This window comes from Pocillopora damicornis, chromosome 12 (assembly GCF_964200805.1).
Source record: "Pocillopora damicornis chromosome 12, jaPocDami1.2, whole genome shotgun sequence".
NCBI lineage: Eukaryota > Metazoa > Cnidaria > Anthozoa > Scleractinia > Pocilloporidae > Pocillopora > Pocillopora damicornis.
Genome location: NC_142681.1, coordinates 16,756,457 through 16,772,545, shown reverse-complemented (window position 1 = coordinate 16,772,545; position 16,089 = coordinate 16,756,457). Strand labels below are relative to the sequence as shown.

The 16,089-nt window shown below is 38.3% G+C and overlaps 2 protein-coding genes across 2 annotated transcripts; one reads left to right on the top strand and one right to left on the bottom strand.

Annotated features, from left to right (window-relative positions):
• Positions 1 to 178: 178 nt before the first annotated feature.
• Positions 179 to 6,847, bottom strand: LOC113680077 (uncharacterized). Its single transcript, XM_089189650.1, has 5 exons — positions 6,656 to 6,847; positions 4,780 to 5,697; positions 3,704 to 3,836; positions 2,210 to 2,364; positions 179 to 1,524 (listed from the first exon to the last, which is right to left on the bottom strand). The coding sequence occupies exons 1-5, from the start codon at positions 6,774 to 6,776 to the stop codon at positions 446 to 448; spliced, it is 2,406 nt and encodes an 801-aa protein (XP_089045776.1). The 5' UTR covers positions 6,777 to 6,847; the 3' UTR covers positions 179 to 445.
• A 157-nt stretch (positions 6,848 to 7,004) lies between these two features.
• LOC113680058 (syntenin-1) lies at positions 7,005 to 12,047 on the top strand. The gene is made up of 8 exons (XM_027197062.2): positions 7,005 to 7,136; positions 7,586 to 7,627; positions 8,005 to 8,127; positions 8,728 to 9,098; positions 9,208 to 9,315; positions 9,701 to 9,764; positions 10,359 to 10,450; positions 11,247 to 12,047. The coding sequence occupies exons 1-8, from the start codon at positions 7,080 to 7,082 to the stop codon at positions 11,299 to 11,301; spliced, it is 912 nt and encodes a 303-aa protein (XP_027052863.2). The 5' UTR covers positions 7,005 to 7,079; the 3' UTR covers positions 11,302 to 12,047.
• Positions 12,048 to 16,089: the final 4,042 nt, after the last annotated feature.

Below are 16,089 nucleotides of genomic sequence, written 5' to 3'. Positions count from 1 at the left end.
GAGGAGCACAAGACACCTCTTCCCCCCACCCACCCACCCTTTCTACTCGAACAGTATGCGGGTCTGGAGGGGTTCAACATGATTGTGCTGGTTCAACTGAAAATCGTTACCGGATATTGCCCCCCCCCCCTCCAACCTGTCCGAAGGATGACGTTCCAAACAAAGACTAAAGTGGATAATTTCAATGCCCTTAATGTCGTTAAATTTGATGAAACCTAATACAAGAAAATACTCTTTCATGTTACGTGGAACATACATCAATAGTTTTAAGTTACCATTTTATGGGTTGCCATTATTGTTTGTTAGGTACATGAGACGACGTTTGAACTCAAAGAGAGTAAAAAGGGAGTATTTACACAAGGAGAAACAGCAAAAAAAAACTTTCAGCGATAAAAGCCATAGGAAGAAAAGAAACACTGTTGAATTGTTGAAAAGTCGTGTCAAATTAGACACCTAGTCGTTTCTTAATTCCTATGACTTCTGGCGAATCAGCGGACAGAAGAGTAAGACCACGCCCATAACAGGTGCCCCTATGGATGCACAATTCGACATAAGGCCTCACAACGTCCACCACACTGCAAACAGACCCGCCTTGCTTCAGGATCTGGGAATGCAAGTTATGAAGGATGACATAGTTCCCCTTTCTTGCAAGAAGCCGCGCAACTTCGGCGTAAGCGCCGTAAAGGAACACAGAGATGACATCGCCGTCCTTCGCCGAGCGGTGGTTATCAGGAGGCTCTACCGCGTTGTACTCATCGCCAGTGCACTCTCGGATGTCACAATTAGGATGGGTACCGTCAGTGACAAAGAGTACCACACAGTCCAGGGTACGGTGTAATGCAACACCAAGGACCTGGCCGACCAAGTCGAAGTAACAGTCTGGGCTAATTTCCGCAACAGGAATGAAGTTAGTTAGTGGAAAGATGGCCGGATTGCAGTCACACCATTCTATTAGGCACTGGATGGTGTCCTTATCCTCTTTTGTGAGCGAGAAGGTAGAGCTTGAGACCCTCGCCATTTCTGCTGTCACTGGTACCTCGCTATCCCGGTCAAAGACAATCGCCGCAAATCCACGGGATGACATCGCTTGAAGCTTTTCCTGGTACTGCGAGATCTTGATGCGGTGCAATCGCACGATATCTCCCACCTTGTGAACGGCAGGCAGGCGACTGATGGTCTGCTGGAAGAAGACACATTCAAGGCCAAAGGTGGAATCAACTACCGTAGGATCCGTTATCATCAGAACAGAGCACATGTCGGTGCCTCGGCACTTCCAGGCCGGTTTGAAAGATTTCACCACTCCATAGATGTTCACAACAGTTTCAGGCTTTAGATTAGCCAAGGTAGTATAACCTTGAGGAACAGTGTAGTCAGCGGCCTCTCTAGAGGACTTCTCCTTAGCACGCTCGCCCTCACGTGGACTGCCAAGTTGGTCACGAGAAGACAACTGGCTGGAAGGTCCAGGAGAAGTTCTCAGTCGCTTGACATCAAGGACTGGGTTAGGAGAAGATCTCTTCACTCCACCTTTGGGTAAGGAAAGAACTCACTTTAAAACCCTTTAACTCCAATGGGTGATCACAACAGAATTTCTCCTTACAATATCAATACAGTATCAAACAGACAAGTGATGAAATAAAGAAAAGTATCAATTAGGGGATTACTAATTGGTCCACCACCTAATTCTCCAAACTAACAGCATAAGAATTGTACGGCAGAAAGTAAGGGGAATAACTAATGAGATCTTGAGAGTGAAAGGGTTAAAACCTTTGCTTCTCTTCATAGTAATTATGATTGAGTAACTTTATAGTCAACATTAGCTACATTAGCTCCTGTTTTTCATTTTTATGGCTGTGTTACATCACAGCTGTATGCCACAAAAGGCAAGGAGGGAAACTTCTAGAAAAAAGTGAAATGGTTTTAATCATTCTGCTTATGAACTTGGAATGAGAGTCATAATCCATCAGAGAAGTCTCTTTTAACCCTTTAACTCCTAAGAGTGACTAACATCTAATTTCTCCTTACAATATCACCCCTGAATCACACATTGAGGGCATGAGAATGAAGGAAATGATCACCAACTGAAGAAGCTCTTGATCATCAAACAAATTCTCCTTGTCAGCACCTTGGGAAATGTACAAAGAAGAGTATGGAGAATATGCATACCGATCTTAGGGTATAAAGGCCACTTCAGTAGGTGTGAGCCACTAACCTTGATCATTAGATCCCTGGTCAGCCAACAGACTTGCCACTGGGGTGTAGTCTTCAGGAATCAAACTCCTTGTACTGGTGGAGAATGTCTCATCTTCATTGATTGTGGCTATAGTGTGCGGAATCTCACCAGGAATGCCAGGTCTTCTGTTCAGCCTATAGATAAAAGCAGGCATTAATGGTCATTGTAGATTAAGGCAGTCATCCAAAGAAGTTTACATGGTCAGCATGGAATTTGAACCAGAAAAATAAAGCAATCAATTAAAAAGGTCATTTAGGGGATGTACAAGATTAGTGATTTGCTTTGTGAGCCATCATTGCAAAAAGGTGAAACAGGAGTATTACTCTTTTTCCTAAACAAAACACAAGTCCATAGAAGAAACAAGTGACCCCCCCTCCCCCTCTGTTGCTAATCATAAATTTGTCTCATCACTCTAATGCCACACAGATAGCACTGTACATTTTCTTTATATGTACAGCTCTATAGTCATTTTTGTTAGGGCATTCCGTTTGTGTATTTTACTTTCATATTCAAGTAAAAGGAGGCGAGGCATATTCAAGGAGGCGAGCGTGGCCTAGTGGTTAGGGCGCTGCACTTGTAAGCCGGGGGTCCCGGGTTCAAGTCCTCCCCCTTGCCACTATGTTGATTTGTCTTCGGTGGCCCCGAATTCAACTCCTGCATGCTTTGTAAATAGCCAACTGGTCTGCCTCCTACCAGTTGGGGTTTTTAACGAGTTTCTGTTCATTTACGATATTTGTTTCCTCATTTACAGTGTCCCCAATTAGCACAGCAGTGCTAAATACGCTGACACTTAAATAAAGTTATTATTATTATTATTATTATTATATAGATCCATGTATATTGACATATTCAGAATGTTTATACAAGCCCTCATTTAAACCAACTTTAAGCTGAACTGGTCCCGCCTGTTGAAATTTTTTTCACACTGAATAGATATATAAATAAACACATAGACAATTTGCTGGTACTCATTTGTAGTCTAAACCATTTGTGGTAGCCACTTTTCTCTGCTAAGAGATCGTGGGATTTAAGTATCTTTCCAAAGACCAAGATGACCAAAGCTTCAATCATGACTCCTTCAATCAGAGTCCTGCACACTAGCCAAACACCTGTGACATCTCCCATATGAGAGAGAAGGTTAACAAAACCTCCCTAAATTTCATTTAACACATGGCAAGTATTGACTATTCAAGAATTAACCAAGGTCCAGCCCTCTAAAGACAATTATCTGACTCAACTGAAACAAAATCAATAAGACTGTTAATGAGAACTTAACAAAACATAATGCGCAGTGAGCCTCAATTCGGGAAAAAGTTGGAGGCAGACCATTACCACCAGTTTAGAGAGGGACATTTTCTAAACAAATCATGGCGCATGTTGCAGCAAAATCAATCTGTGGAATCAAACATCAAAAAATTTTTCTTTTTAAGAAACTTTGAAATCCAATTTTAACTAAAAAATCAAACATCTAACCCTTTTGCAGGACTTCTTTGGTTGGCAACAGAATAAGTTGAAGATGATCTTCTACGGGCTGATAAAAAAACCTGATCCTCTTGTTCAAAGTCAGGCATAAGCATATCTTCATTGGACATTTGCTGTGCCTCATCTATAAAACAAGAGTTACTTCTTTTGTCTAAGTGGAACAAATAATGATCTTTCCATAAATAAGTAATAGAGGAGGTACTTGGTCAAAAGTTTGGCTAAATGGGGGGGGGGGGGGGAGGAGGAGGGAGGGGGCAGCTACAGTATTTGTAATGACCAATTGTAATTACAACTGTAGAAGTTTGCTAATCAAATCTTCATACACATGTAAATATGTAACAATTAAACCATATGTCAGATCCAAAGAGAAACTGTTCACTACATTTTAAAGAGCAATACTAGGTTGGTTACCTCTTGAACGATTAAAACTATGGTGACAAAGTGGGTGAAACAATGTCATTTGCATTGTTCTTTCTTAGCAGTCTCATATTAAAGGCCTTGTTTTCATTTATCCCTTCTGTGCATTTGAGAATCATTATGTAATAATTATCACACACACTGCTATCACAGCATCTGTACAAAAGGTTAACCATATCAAATTTGTTATTCTACTTACCATCAACCATACAATTATTATAATGTTAGTTCAGAGAATTCAGTATGGAATCAACTAATTATTCCAAATTGATATTTTTCTTTATTCTCATCACTTATCTGGTTGATATTGTATTGATATTGTAAGGAGAAATTCTGTCTTGGTCACTCATGGAAGTTAAAGGGTTAGTACTCTTTAAAAAGCACAAAGAAAATTCCCTGACCTCTGCAAGGACCTACTTGAAGTTTTCCATGAAAAAGATGCTTCAGAAGTAATGTGAAAATGATCAGTGGCACGAAATTTTTGCATCTTTCTCAAAATATCAATTTCATTCATTTTTCTATCTCCTGTGACTTTTTCTCATCTATATACACCCACTGATCTATTGGCCACCAGATAAATGCCTTGCATTGTGCAGGATACCAAGCTACACTGTACAGTTTACGAAAGCAGAGATGCTCAGAGCTGTTACCTGTTTTCTGCTGTGCATTAACCTTATCATTAATCTGGTAGTTCCCTTCAGCAGTGACATCGCTCTCAACAATTGATAGAGCACTAACTTCTGGAGCCTTCAGTTGCAGCAAATCACTTGGCACTGTGCTTGTTTGAGACTGATCTCTCATTTGCCCAGCCTTCACTCTACCCTCACAAATTCTTGTTGATACTCCTGCTGGTGACAACTCAGTGTGAGTACACTGCACATTGGATGGTTGATTTGGACTGCCATTTTGTATGCTGAGGCTTAAATGTTCAACACCACCCATCTCATCTTTCCGACTTAAACATTTTGTCACTTCAGATTTGTCTATTACAACGACAGCATCACTAACTTTCCTCATTACATGTGATTTCGAAGGTGTGACTCCCTTGGGGCCAAGATGAAATTTCCCTTTCCTCTTTTCAAATATCTTTGGTTTGCTTCTCCTTCTACCCTCTTCACCAGTGGATGTCTTCTTTACAATGTAAAACCCTGGCTCTGATGTTTCCTGCACAACAGTTTCTTCTTCATCAGTGTCAGCACAGCATGTAAGATTTTTTCCATCTTCTGCATTGTTCACTTGAGTTTTTTCATTACCACTTGCATTATTAACTCTCACATTTCCCTTGTTATTTATCACCCAAATTGATGCCTGAGATTTTTCTCGCCAGGCAATGAGCTGATATAGGTGTTCATCGGTGGGAGAACATTCTACAACAACCTCTGACAAGACCACACGATCACCCTCTTTAATTCTATCACCTTCATCAGCCAGATCTCCTAACAGGAAAGCATTAATTGTGGCACAAGTTGACCTTAGAGTTCGCTTTTCCAAATCTTCCCGCAAAACAATCTTACACAACTTGCCATACCTCTCTGAACTTTTTATAGGGAAAACTTGTCCTACAATTCCTGCAAGAAAAAGAAATGATCGTATGACAAGCTGAATTACATAGTATACACACATTTTGATAGGTTCTTATTAACCTTTTAACTTCCAGATCAAATTTGTAACTCTCTTTACTGTCAACCATACAATTCTCATAACTTTAGTTCAGAGAATTTAGTAATGGATCAATCAATTATCCACAAGTAGATACTTTCTTTAATCTCATCACTTTTCTGGTTGATATTGTATTGATATTGTAAGGAGAAATTCTGTCTTGGTAACTGATGGGAGTTAAAAGGTTAATGATCTATGGGAAGACAGATACATAGATGATGTTTCCATTAAAAACAGTAAATTTTTTTATTTAGTATACACGAAATAAATTCCATATTTCCACGAGTCAGGATAGAAATAGATCACAAATGATAAGATCATCAGTGACACACTCAGCTCAGTGTGCTTATGTGCCACTTTTTTGTTCTTACCACATTTTGATGGCGTCTTTGACTTATAACTGAACAGACACGCAGCAACAAGGAATCTATTTATCAAATAGAGAAACCTTGACTGTGTTCTCGTCGGTTGTAAAGCACGCAGCTAGTGCACGATCCGGCTTGCTAGCTCAGTTGGTAAAGCGCTGTACCGGTATCGTAAAGGTCATGGGTTCAAATCTCGTACGGACCTGAATTTTTTACCACGTAAGTAGTGTTCATAACTACGAGGATCGCTTCCGTATTCAAATTGTTTTTCCTTTTAATTTCGAGTTGCTATTTTTCATAAAGAGAATCTCGAAAATTGCGGTTGTGCGATATGTATTTCATGGGATATGATTGTAGTGGACTGTTTTCCAAAGGCTACTGCACCGATAATAGTTGTTTCCTTTAAGTTTAAAGACGGTCGTTTTCAAAGAAAACCCACCGAGGAAGAAAAAGTAACAAATTAACATGATAATAAAACTCGACATCGAAAACGTGCACAAACCTTGGATAAATGTACTTGACAGCAATCCTGGCTCGTTCAGTTCTCCAATGAGCAAGCGTTTTGGCGCGGAATTGCCACGAAAAAGTTTGTAATATCTTCCATTTCCGATTGCGACGGCCATGTTAGTTCACATCGCACATCAAATCAAAAATGGCTGCTTTTTCCCGCCAAATGACGCTATCGAGTCGAAACATCTTCGGAGATGACGAAAGAAGTCGATAATTTAGTGACGTAGCGAAAAATGCCTTATTGAGAAATACGAACGTAAATGTCATGTGATTTAGGATGACGTCAGGGTTGCAAACATAGTCTTGGCTCGTCTTATATGTAGCTAAGTCCGAAAGTCGCCACATTTCAGCTGGAGCGTGTAGTGAACGTTTTTCTATCATCGTAAATTCCCTATTACAAGTAAGAATCTTTCAAGATGTCTCTGTATCCGTCTCTAGAAGATATGAAGGTTGATCAGATGGCTCAAGCACAGGTAATTTTAGTTTTAGACGTAAATTCCCGACAAAATTGTACCGGTATGATTTCTGAAATTTGCAAGGCTCTCGAAGGTATTTTAAAGCGATCGACAGTCGTTGGTTTCCTTGATGTGTGGAAGCTTTATTTTGACATTTATACGAATGAACGATAAACCTCAGCCTTCTTAGATGTTATGTTACTTCAACAGTCTATCAATCCTATCAAAACTGGCAATTGCTTTGTTACTTTTAGAATCAGTTTTCCTTTCTGAATTTCGACTTCAGAAGGTTTCTTCCCTAGCTCATTGCAAAATAATTTGTCACGTAAAAGACTGCAGGGTAGTCAGCTTCAGTATTTCAGGAGATCTGATGTATTTTCTCGTGCTAGCTTTGAATGAACGATCAGGCAAGTAATATACCTAAGAAATCATGTAATCTTTTTTTTTTCCGTCTTGTTCTCGCACAGGCTCAGCAATCTCGCCCACAACAACCTGCGCTTGGTTACCAAGTAAGTGATAACCGATTTTATTGACATCATCCACAAAATTTTTCACCCATTAGTATATTTAAAGTGCTTATTAAATTATATAGGTGTAAAAACTCAGCCATACTTGTTGATATTTTGAAACTATTCTACATTGAGGTCGCGACACTCGATACTTGATTCAGTGACATCATTGTGAGAAAATAAACACCTTTACATTTTCTTCCTGATTTCTCAAGCTCTCTCTGAGCAATTGATTATTTTTTGAGGGTAGGAGGGGGGTAGGACAAAGTACATGGAAAATTACCACAAGAAAGAACCCCTTAGTTATTTATAATTAAAATTATAACAGTTCATAAATACCACTGTTCTTAGGTGTTTTTTTTTTTTTCAATTTACAGGTTCCTGCTTCTGTCCCAGGAGCTAGGCCGGTTGCCCCTACAAGTAGTCTCTATCCCTCTCTTAATGACTACATGGGTCTTGCTGTTTCTGAGGATGCTGTCAGGCAACATGTGCCAGGATATGTAAGTAGAGTGAAATCATACTGTATGCTGGTTGACAAAGGTTTCAATTACAGCTAGATCAGGGTTTGGAGGAGAAGCCCACCTCCTGACCCATTCTTAGAAGGCAAAGGTTTTCACCCATTTTTTAATCTCTGTCTTTCAACATTTTTGTGATGGGTAACCCTGTCAGGACTTTAGGAGTTAAGCTGATTTGGCCTTAAACCCCTTAAAGTGACTGGCTTCTAATTCCTCTTTACATTATCACACTTGAGTCAAGTACAAAGATGATAAGAATAAAGGAAATGATTACCAATTTTAGAAGATCCTGATTGTCCAACAAATTCTCCCTGTCGTTACCTTGAGAAATGTAGAGAGATTAGTAAGGAGAATATGAGTACACCAAATTACTTGACCACAGTAAAATAGTGATCCCACTCAAAGCTGGACTCATGATAAGATGCCCCCACCCCCATAAAATTACTACTGACACAAAGAGAAGAAACAAGATTACATTTGTGTAGATTTGTGTAGTAAGTAAAGAGGAGTTACTCATAGTCTCTTATAGTAAAAGTTGAAAGGGGAGTTATTGCAGCATTAATTTTGTTTTGTTTTTGTATACAGAGCACAGCTGGTCCACTAGTTCCTAGACCACAAGCAGCTGTTGCCATTCCGCAGACCAGTGGGATGGTTGCCCCAGTAAGTGGAGACAACAATCTGGGCATCCGGCGTGCAGAAATCAAGCAAGGCATCCGTGAGGTGATTCTCTGCAAGGATGGAAGTGGAAAGGTTGGCCTTCGTGTGCGGGCTATCAACAAGGGTGTGTTTGTACAGTATGTACATGCAAACTCTCCTGCTTCCCTGGGGGGGTTAAGATTTGGCGATCAGATTTTACAGATCGATGGTGAAACTTTGGCAGGCTATAGTGGTGACAAGGTGATGAAGATTTTGAAGAATGCATCTGCACAGAGAATTGTGTTTGCTCTTAGAGACAGGTGAGAAGTTCCCTATGATTTTAAAGCCTCCATTTTGCACTCTTCTTTATCCTCTTGTAAAATAGAAAAAAACAATGTAATAAAATTGCTTGATGTTATTTTTCCTCAGGCCATTTGAGCGAACAATTGTTATGCAGAAGGATAGCAGTGGCCATGTAGGATTTGTGTTTAAAAATGGTAAAATCACTCAGATTGCCAAGGATACATCTGCAGCAAGGTAAACAACTTGAAATTAAAATTATGGAGCAGTAGTTTGCTACTTTCATGTACTGCAGTAGTCTTTCATTCTCAAATATTGACTTTCACAAATTTCTTCATGCTTTGGTCTTTTATCACAAGGACATTTAAAATATTTCAGTATTAGGAAAAAGGTGTATTTTTGAAAACAGAGGCTTGTCTATAACTATTCACAACAAAAAAATTTGCTCAAAATGTATTAAGGGTTATTCTTTGAACTGATCATATTCTGGAGAAAATGTTTGGTTACTGGCATTTTGTATTGGGATGCAAGACCTTTCATTCAGAAGTTGAAAATATTTTCATGTATTTGTAATATTCTTTGCTGCTGTATTTCTTTAATGGAAACCCTTATTGTTGTGTAGGAATGGACTGTTGACAGAACACAACCTTGTTGAAGTAAATGGACAAAATGTGGTTGGACTTAAGGTAGGAAAATTTTGTCTTCTAAAGATGCTTTCCTCTGCTAAAAGTGAGGGCACAAGGGTAGTGGCATTGCAACTGCAGTAGTTCAATGCAGGTAGATTGTTGGTGCTTTTGTTGAGATATCTACCCTAGCAGGGACTGAAATCTGGCAGGAGCAATTTCAAACTTGTTCAGAGTAATGCTTGTTCCTTTGTCTGAACTGTAGTAACTTTGCAAGAAACTCAAATATTGTTTCTAACACTTTTGTCTTATTTTTTAAAGAAAGTTTTTGCTTAGTTAGAAATTTTAACTTACATGTATGACCGACCACAGACAAGGATATATGTTGGGTAGATGTTTAAAAAATGGAAACAAATAACCTCATTTCTATCTACATTGTACAATGAAAGCATGAATTTGTTTGAATCATCTGCACTTTTATTGTTGTCAAGCTTTGAAAAAAAAAGTGTAAGTTAGACCTAGTACAACACTTGCTATTCATATAGCTAACAACTACAACAAGTTTCACAAAATGCCCATTATGTGTTGAATAATTCTGTGGTAGTGCACATCCCTAAAATTGTAAGTTAGAATTATTCTCTTTTCTTTATTTTACAGGATAGTGACATCAAAGCAATCCTTGAGAAGGCAGGCCAGACTATCACACTGACAATCATACCAACTTTCATTTTTGAGCATATGGTGAAATGGTAAGATTTTATTTTTGCACAATTTGGCTTTTGTAGGGCAATTCTTAAAGTAAATGTTCCACAGACACAAGCACACAAGCCTTGAGAAAAAGATTATTGCTGTAAATCCAATAAACAATATGTAAAGGCCCACATTAATAGTTTTGAATGCTGCATGTGCTGTATTCCAAAACAACAAAGAATGTACAATGAAAACAATTGTTTGAGGCTGGAGAGTGTTTGTTACATTTGCAATCAACAGATGTTGCATGTGATCCTTATGAAACTTAACATTGTTCCAACATTTATTATTGAATGAGAGCCTTTCAGTTGTTTTTTATTTTGGCTTCTCCCTTCCCCTACATCTGATTTTCCCTGACAAAATATACTCTCAGTCATGTTGTTATTAGAATTTTTTCAATTTGCTCTCCTTTTGGTTGAGCAATTGAACCTTTTGAGTGGTGTTTTTCCTGTGCTCCAGGGAAATTGCCCAATGCAATGTTGGTTTTTGTATGATGAAATTTAACCCTTTCACCCCCAGTAAAGACCAAAACAGAGTTTCTCCTTACAATATCAATACAATCTCAAGTAGACAAGCAATGTGGGTATAGAAAAATATCAATTAGAGATTATCATTTAACTCAATACCAAATTCTCCAAACTGAAATTATAAGCAATGTATGGCAGACAGTATGGAGAATTACTATTGAATTACTATTGGATTGTGGGAGTAAAAGGGTCAAAATAAGTGTTCCACAGGCTCCACTGCATGGACAAGATAGTAACACTTACAAATAATTTATTTTCATTTCCACAGTATGGGCGAAGGACTGATGAAGAAATCCATGGACCACAGTATTCCTGACTTGTAAGAAACTTGCACCACATTCCATGAAGGCCTTAAAGCATCTACAAAGTATATAGAGTGGATATGTTGGGCATTAGTTTTAAGTTAGCTACAGATTAAAAACTTTAAAAAATTAAAAAAAAAAAAAAGAGAGAGAAATCTTGTAATGATAGATATTCTTTCATTTGATTGTTACTATTAAAAGTAAAACTGGTTAGAAAAGAGCTAGATTTTTAGTGCAGCAGTTACCATATCTCAAGTGCTAGTGTCATGTGTTGATACACTTGAAGATCTTTGTTTTCGTAATTGTTTACATAATGTTTTCTTTTCCCTGCCAATCAGTTTGTGGAAATTGATGAAAAACAGTGGCAAGCAAGATGGGAAAAAAAGGGGGGGATTGAAAATCCCGCTTAATTTATCTAGCTAGTTCATTTATTTGTCTCCGCTGTCAGTAAGTCTTGCACAAACTTGGTTTTTTTTTTTGTTTTTTTTTTTAAGTAGATAGCAGAGTTGCATATCAAAGGAGCTTACAAATTTACTTAAACATGCAAGCTCCTTGGAACTCTTTTTGTACAACAGAAATAATAAGAAAAGAAGTTTTGATTGTGTTCCTCTGGTTGGTAATTCAAGATAGCTTGAGCTCTTGATGTTGCCAGAAGTATTTTAATTAAAAGTATTTGTTATGTCTTTATAACAGTTACTGTCCAATAGTAATTTTGCAAGTCGGTGGTCTCATTCCTATAGAATGTAAATAAAGGTGAACCACAATAATCATGTGATTTGAATTTTGTTGCATATTTTTATACTGTGAATACTTGACTTTGCAGTTATAGTATTTTTATAAAATAATTCAAATAGTACGCGAGTTCTGATTGGCCATAAAACCATTTTACATGAGCGTATGTAAACACGGTTTTCGTTAACCGAAACTCGGCTTCGCGTCGTGGTTTCCAACGCTTATCTCGTGTTCTCCCAACCTCCCGCGTGTTTACATCAGGCTATGTAAACACGGAAACCATTTTACATTTCTTCAATTCCAACCAGGCTTTTTATTTCACTTTTTGTCCTTCACAAATTTTTGTCAATTAGTGCACTGACAGCAGAAAAACTGAAGGGATGGGTAGGTGGAGTAATATTTGCATTTACAGAATTACTCGCGTAAATACCTTATGTGTCCCACCCCCTTTGTATTTCACTTTTTAATCCGCAAAGTTCTTTCAATTGATGCACCAACTGCAGAAAAACTGAAGGGATGGGTAGGTGGAGAGATGACTACATTTATGGAATAACTCATGCAAACACTTGACTTATCCCCCACCCTCTTGATTTTGTATTTTCCACTCCCCAAAACTTTGTCAATTGGTTTGTTGATAGTAAAGATACCAACGGGACGGGAAGGTGGGGAAATAACAGCATCTGCATCATCACTGACTTACTTAAGTGAATACTTGACTCAGTGGTCCCCCCAACCTCCACCTTGTTGATTTCACTTTTCTCTAACCCACAAATTCTTGTCAATTAGTGCTCGGAGAGTAAAAGAATTGAAGGGATGGGTATGTGGTGAGATAATTAGCTTCGTAGTTGCTGACTTACTGACGTGAATACTTGACTCAGCGATCTTCTGGTACCTCCACCCCCCCCCCCCCCCACCCTCCCCCCTACTTTCTTGATTTCATCTTATTCACAAATACTTGTCAATTGGCGCGCGGATAGCAAAAGAACTGAAGGGATGGGTAGGTTGCGGGGTTACTGACGTGAATACTTGAATCAGTGGCCTTCTAGTACCTCCACCCCAACCTATTGATTTCACTTTTCTCTATTCGACAAATTCTTATCAAGTGGTCCGCAGAGAGCGAAAAATGAAGGGACGAGTAGGTGGTAAGATAATTAGCTTCGTAGTTGCTGACTTACTGACTTGAAGACTTGACACAGCGGTCTTCGGGTATCCCCACCCCACACCGCTCTCTTGATTTTTCTCTACGATCCTCCGCAAATTCTTGTCAATTAGTGCGCGGAGAACAAAAAAACTGAAGGGATGGGTAGGTAGGGAAATAACTTCAATCAATCAAACTATACTATGTCAATTACCTTATTACTAGCATCCCTTTTCCAATCCTTTTTTCATTGAATTAATTTCTTTTTCTTTCTCATTATATGATAACACTTTCATTCTGCCATAAAAACATTCGAGCTTCCTTTAAATACCCGTTCATCCAATTTATGAAAATTTATTACAATCTTTTGCCCTATTTAAACTTTTCTCTGGTGGTCTATTGTTAACGTATACATTGCTCTTGGCACTTGAACCTCAGTTTCCGCATAAATTGGCATCTAAGAGTGAAATTTAGTGGAAGCCACCCCTGGAATGAGCTACATGTAACTCTTTACTTGTGAGTACCAGAGGCTAGTATCAAAGTTATATAATTACTCCAACTGAGTGAACGTTTTCAACAAAGTTTGCGGGAGAAAGATAGTACCTCGTACTTTGGCGCAAGGCTGAATTTAGCAAAGGTAATTTGACGACAACAGCATGGTTTTATGCGAGATATTTTTCGTAGGAACCTTGGCGGCCTTCACGTTACTTCAGGTCTATCTATACAAGAAATTTTGCGTTGGATCTGACCGTACTCTCGGGAACAGCGAGACCACATACCGTGTTCCTGGAGGATACTACTTGGTGAAATTTTATCCGGAGCAAAAGATGTATTAGAGAAGAAAAACGTCGAGTGCTTGTGTTTGCATGAAACCGAAAGGAACTGAACCTGTTGCTTCCTCTGAATCTCAGGAACTTGAAACTGAACAATTTTAAATTTTACTATGGTGTGTTTTAGAAATAGAGTATATTTCGCTGGGTTTTAAGTAAGGGAACCTTTCACATGAGACACTTAGCATAGAGATGGGTTGTAGCCAAACTGGAGTGATTTGCCAAAATCGTCTTTAAGAAACATGTTTTTTTCTAGAAACGGGACTGAAGTGTTTTACATAATCTTGGTTCGTACCCAAGGGCAGTATCTAATGTAAATAAGCCCCTCTATCAGTAACAATATTATTGCACGGTATGTTTAGAGTTTGAAGAGGTGCTGGTTGTTTAAAATAAACATATTGCATAATTGAAGTCGGAGAGACGTAATTTATCTGCTGTATTATACGGAATTAATCATAATTTTTGCTTCCAAATTCTGTTTGTAAAATTGGATTTTCCTTATTTACTTGTACTGCACACCATTTAATAAGAAGAAAATGATAACACCATGTCACGAATATGTTGTTTATTAAAATTGTCACAGCATTTACATCTTGCAAATTTAAAAAAATTGAATTACATTTACTTGCACAAAAAAGAGATTTCTCTATCTTTTTGGAAGTAAGAACGATTAAATTAATTAGAGATAAAGAACCGTCCGACTGGCAAGGTCATTTTTTCATATTTCTGTTATTTCTGAAGGAATTTCAAGTGTTATGAGATTTCCTTGCATGAATGTTAGATAGTTATTGACAGTTTTACGCTGAACACACCCTTTGCCACCTGTTAATCAACAAAATTTTTTTTCTCTCTCTCTGGCAACAATTGAAATTAAAATAAGGTCTATCCTAAGTCTTAGGGCATTTTTTTCTCTCTCAAGAAACCATCGACATCTTTGTATCGTTTCAGAAAATCCTGAAAATTAGAATTCCCGAAAATCCGTCATCATTATACATGCATGTCGCAATTTGAAGTGATAAATTGTTCTAGAAATAGAACTGCACTCGTCAATTCGTTTTATTTATCTCGATGCGACCTGAGTTGATATATGTTGGATCGACACCATAATAAAATCAGCAAGCTGAATAATTCTATGCCGCTAAATTCTCGATCGAGTCGAGTCCTTTGTGAGCCGTAAAGAAAGCTTTTAGCCACTTCAGAAATCAATTATTGATGATTTGTCGAGTGCGACGCACAATTGACACCAGAATTGACGCGGAATGAAAGGGCTAGGAAGATGACAACCAGCCTTGAAAATAAACATTGGAAAACAAAACAATATCGCTTAGTATGAGTGGGACAGAGCAAAGTTAAGTGATGACCGGAACATTGACGATCTTTCTCGCTGCAGTAGCAGTTGGTTTAATTGGAGCATTGGCACTTTTGCAAGCTTATTTCATCGGGCAGTGTTTTCTAGCTGGACAGCCGCAGGAGAATGGATATATAAACGATTGCCTTTAGACGAAAACCTGACGATTTTGACACCTCGTTTTCAACCTATTTGGACTCAGCCTTCAGAAGTTGCAAGGTGCTCTATGTTGTGCAAGAAAATTTTGGATCTTCAAACTTTCGCATTAGGAAGAAAATCGCCGTTTATACTTTATTTCAACGGCTCTGAGATGAACAGGGGACTCGCAGTTCATTAAACTATTGGTTCATTTGATTTTAAAGACAAGGCAGAAACAAGTATACGAAGTAAGAATTCGTCAGATTTAGGGCAATTCCAACAAAGGAACAGAAACCAAGCCAAGAATCTTAATATTTTGTTGTTCTTCGTACTGACACATTTTTTACGGGAAATATCTCTCTCGGTCTATAGAAACACGTAGAATGCAACTTTCTTTTCTCGATCAGTTTTCTTCTGAATTATTTTATTTTCTACTTTCAACTCTTGGCTTTTATTAAGACGCTTTGTAATGTATTTTATCATACAAGGATTAGTATTTGTAGCATCAGTTAAAAAGCTATGTAAACTTTGATCGGCGAGTAAAAATTGCTAATTAATTCTTCGCGTCGAATGCCTGTTACGGAACACTTTGCTATTAACGCTGCCTGTTCCGGCGCTTTGCC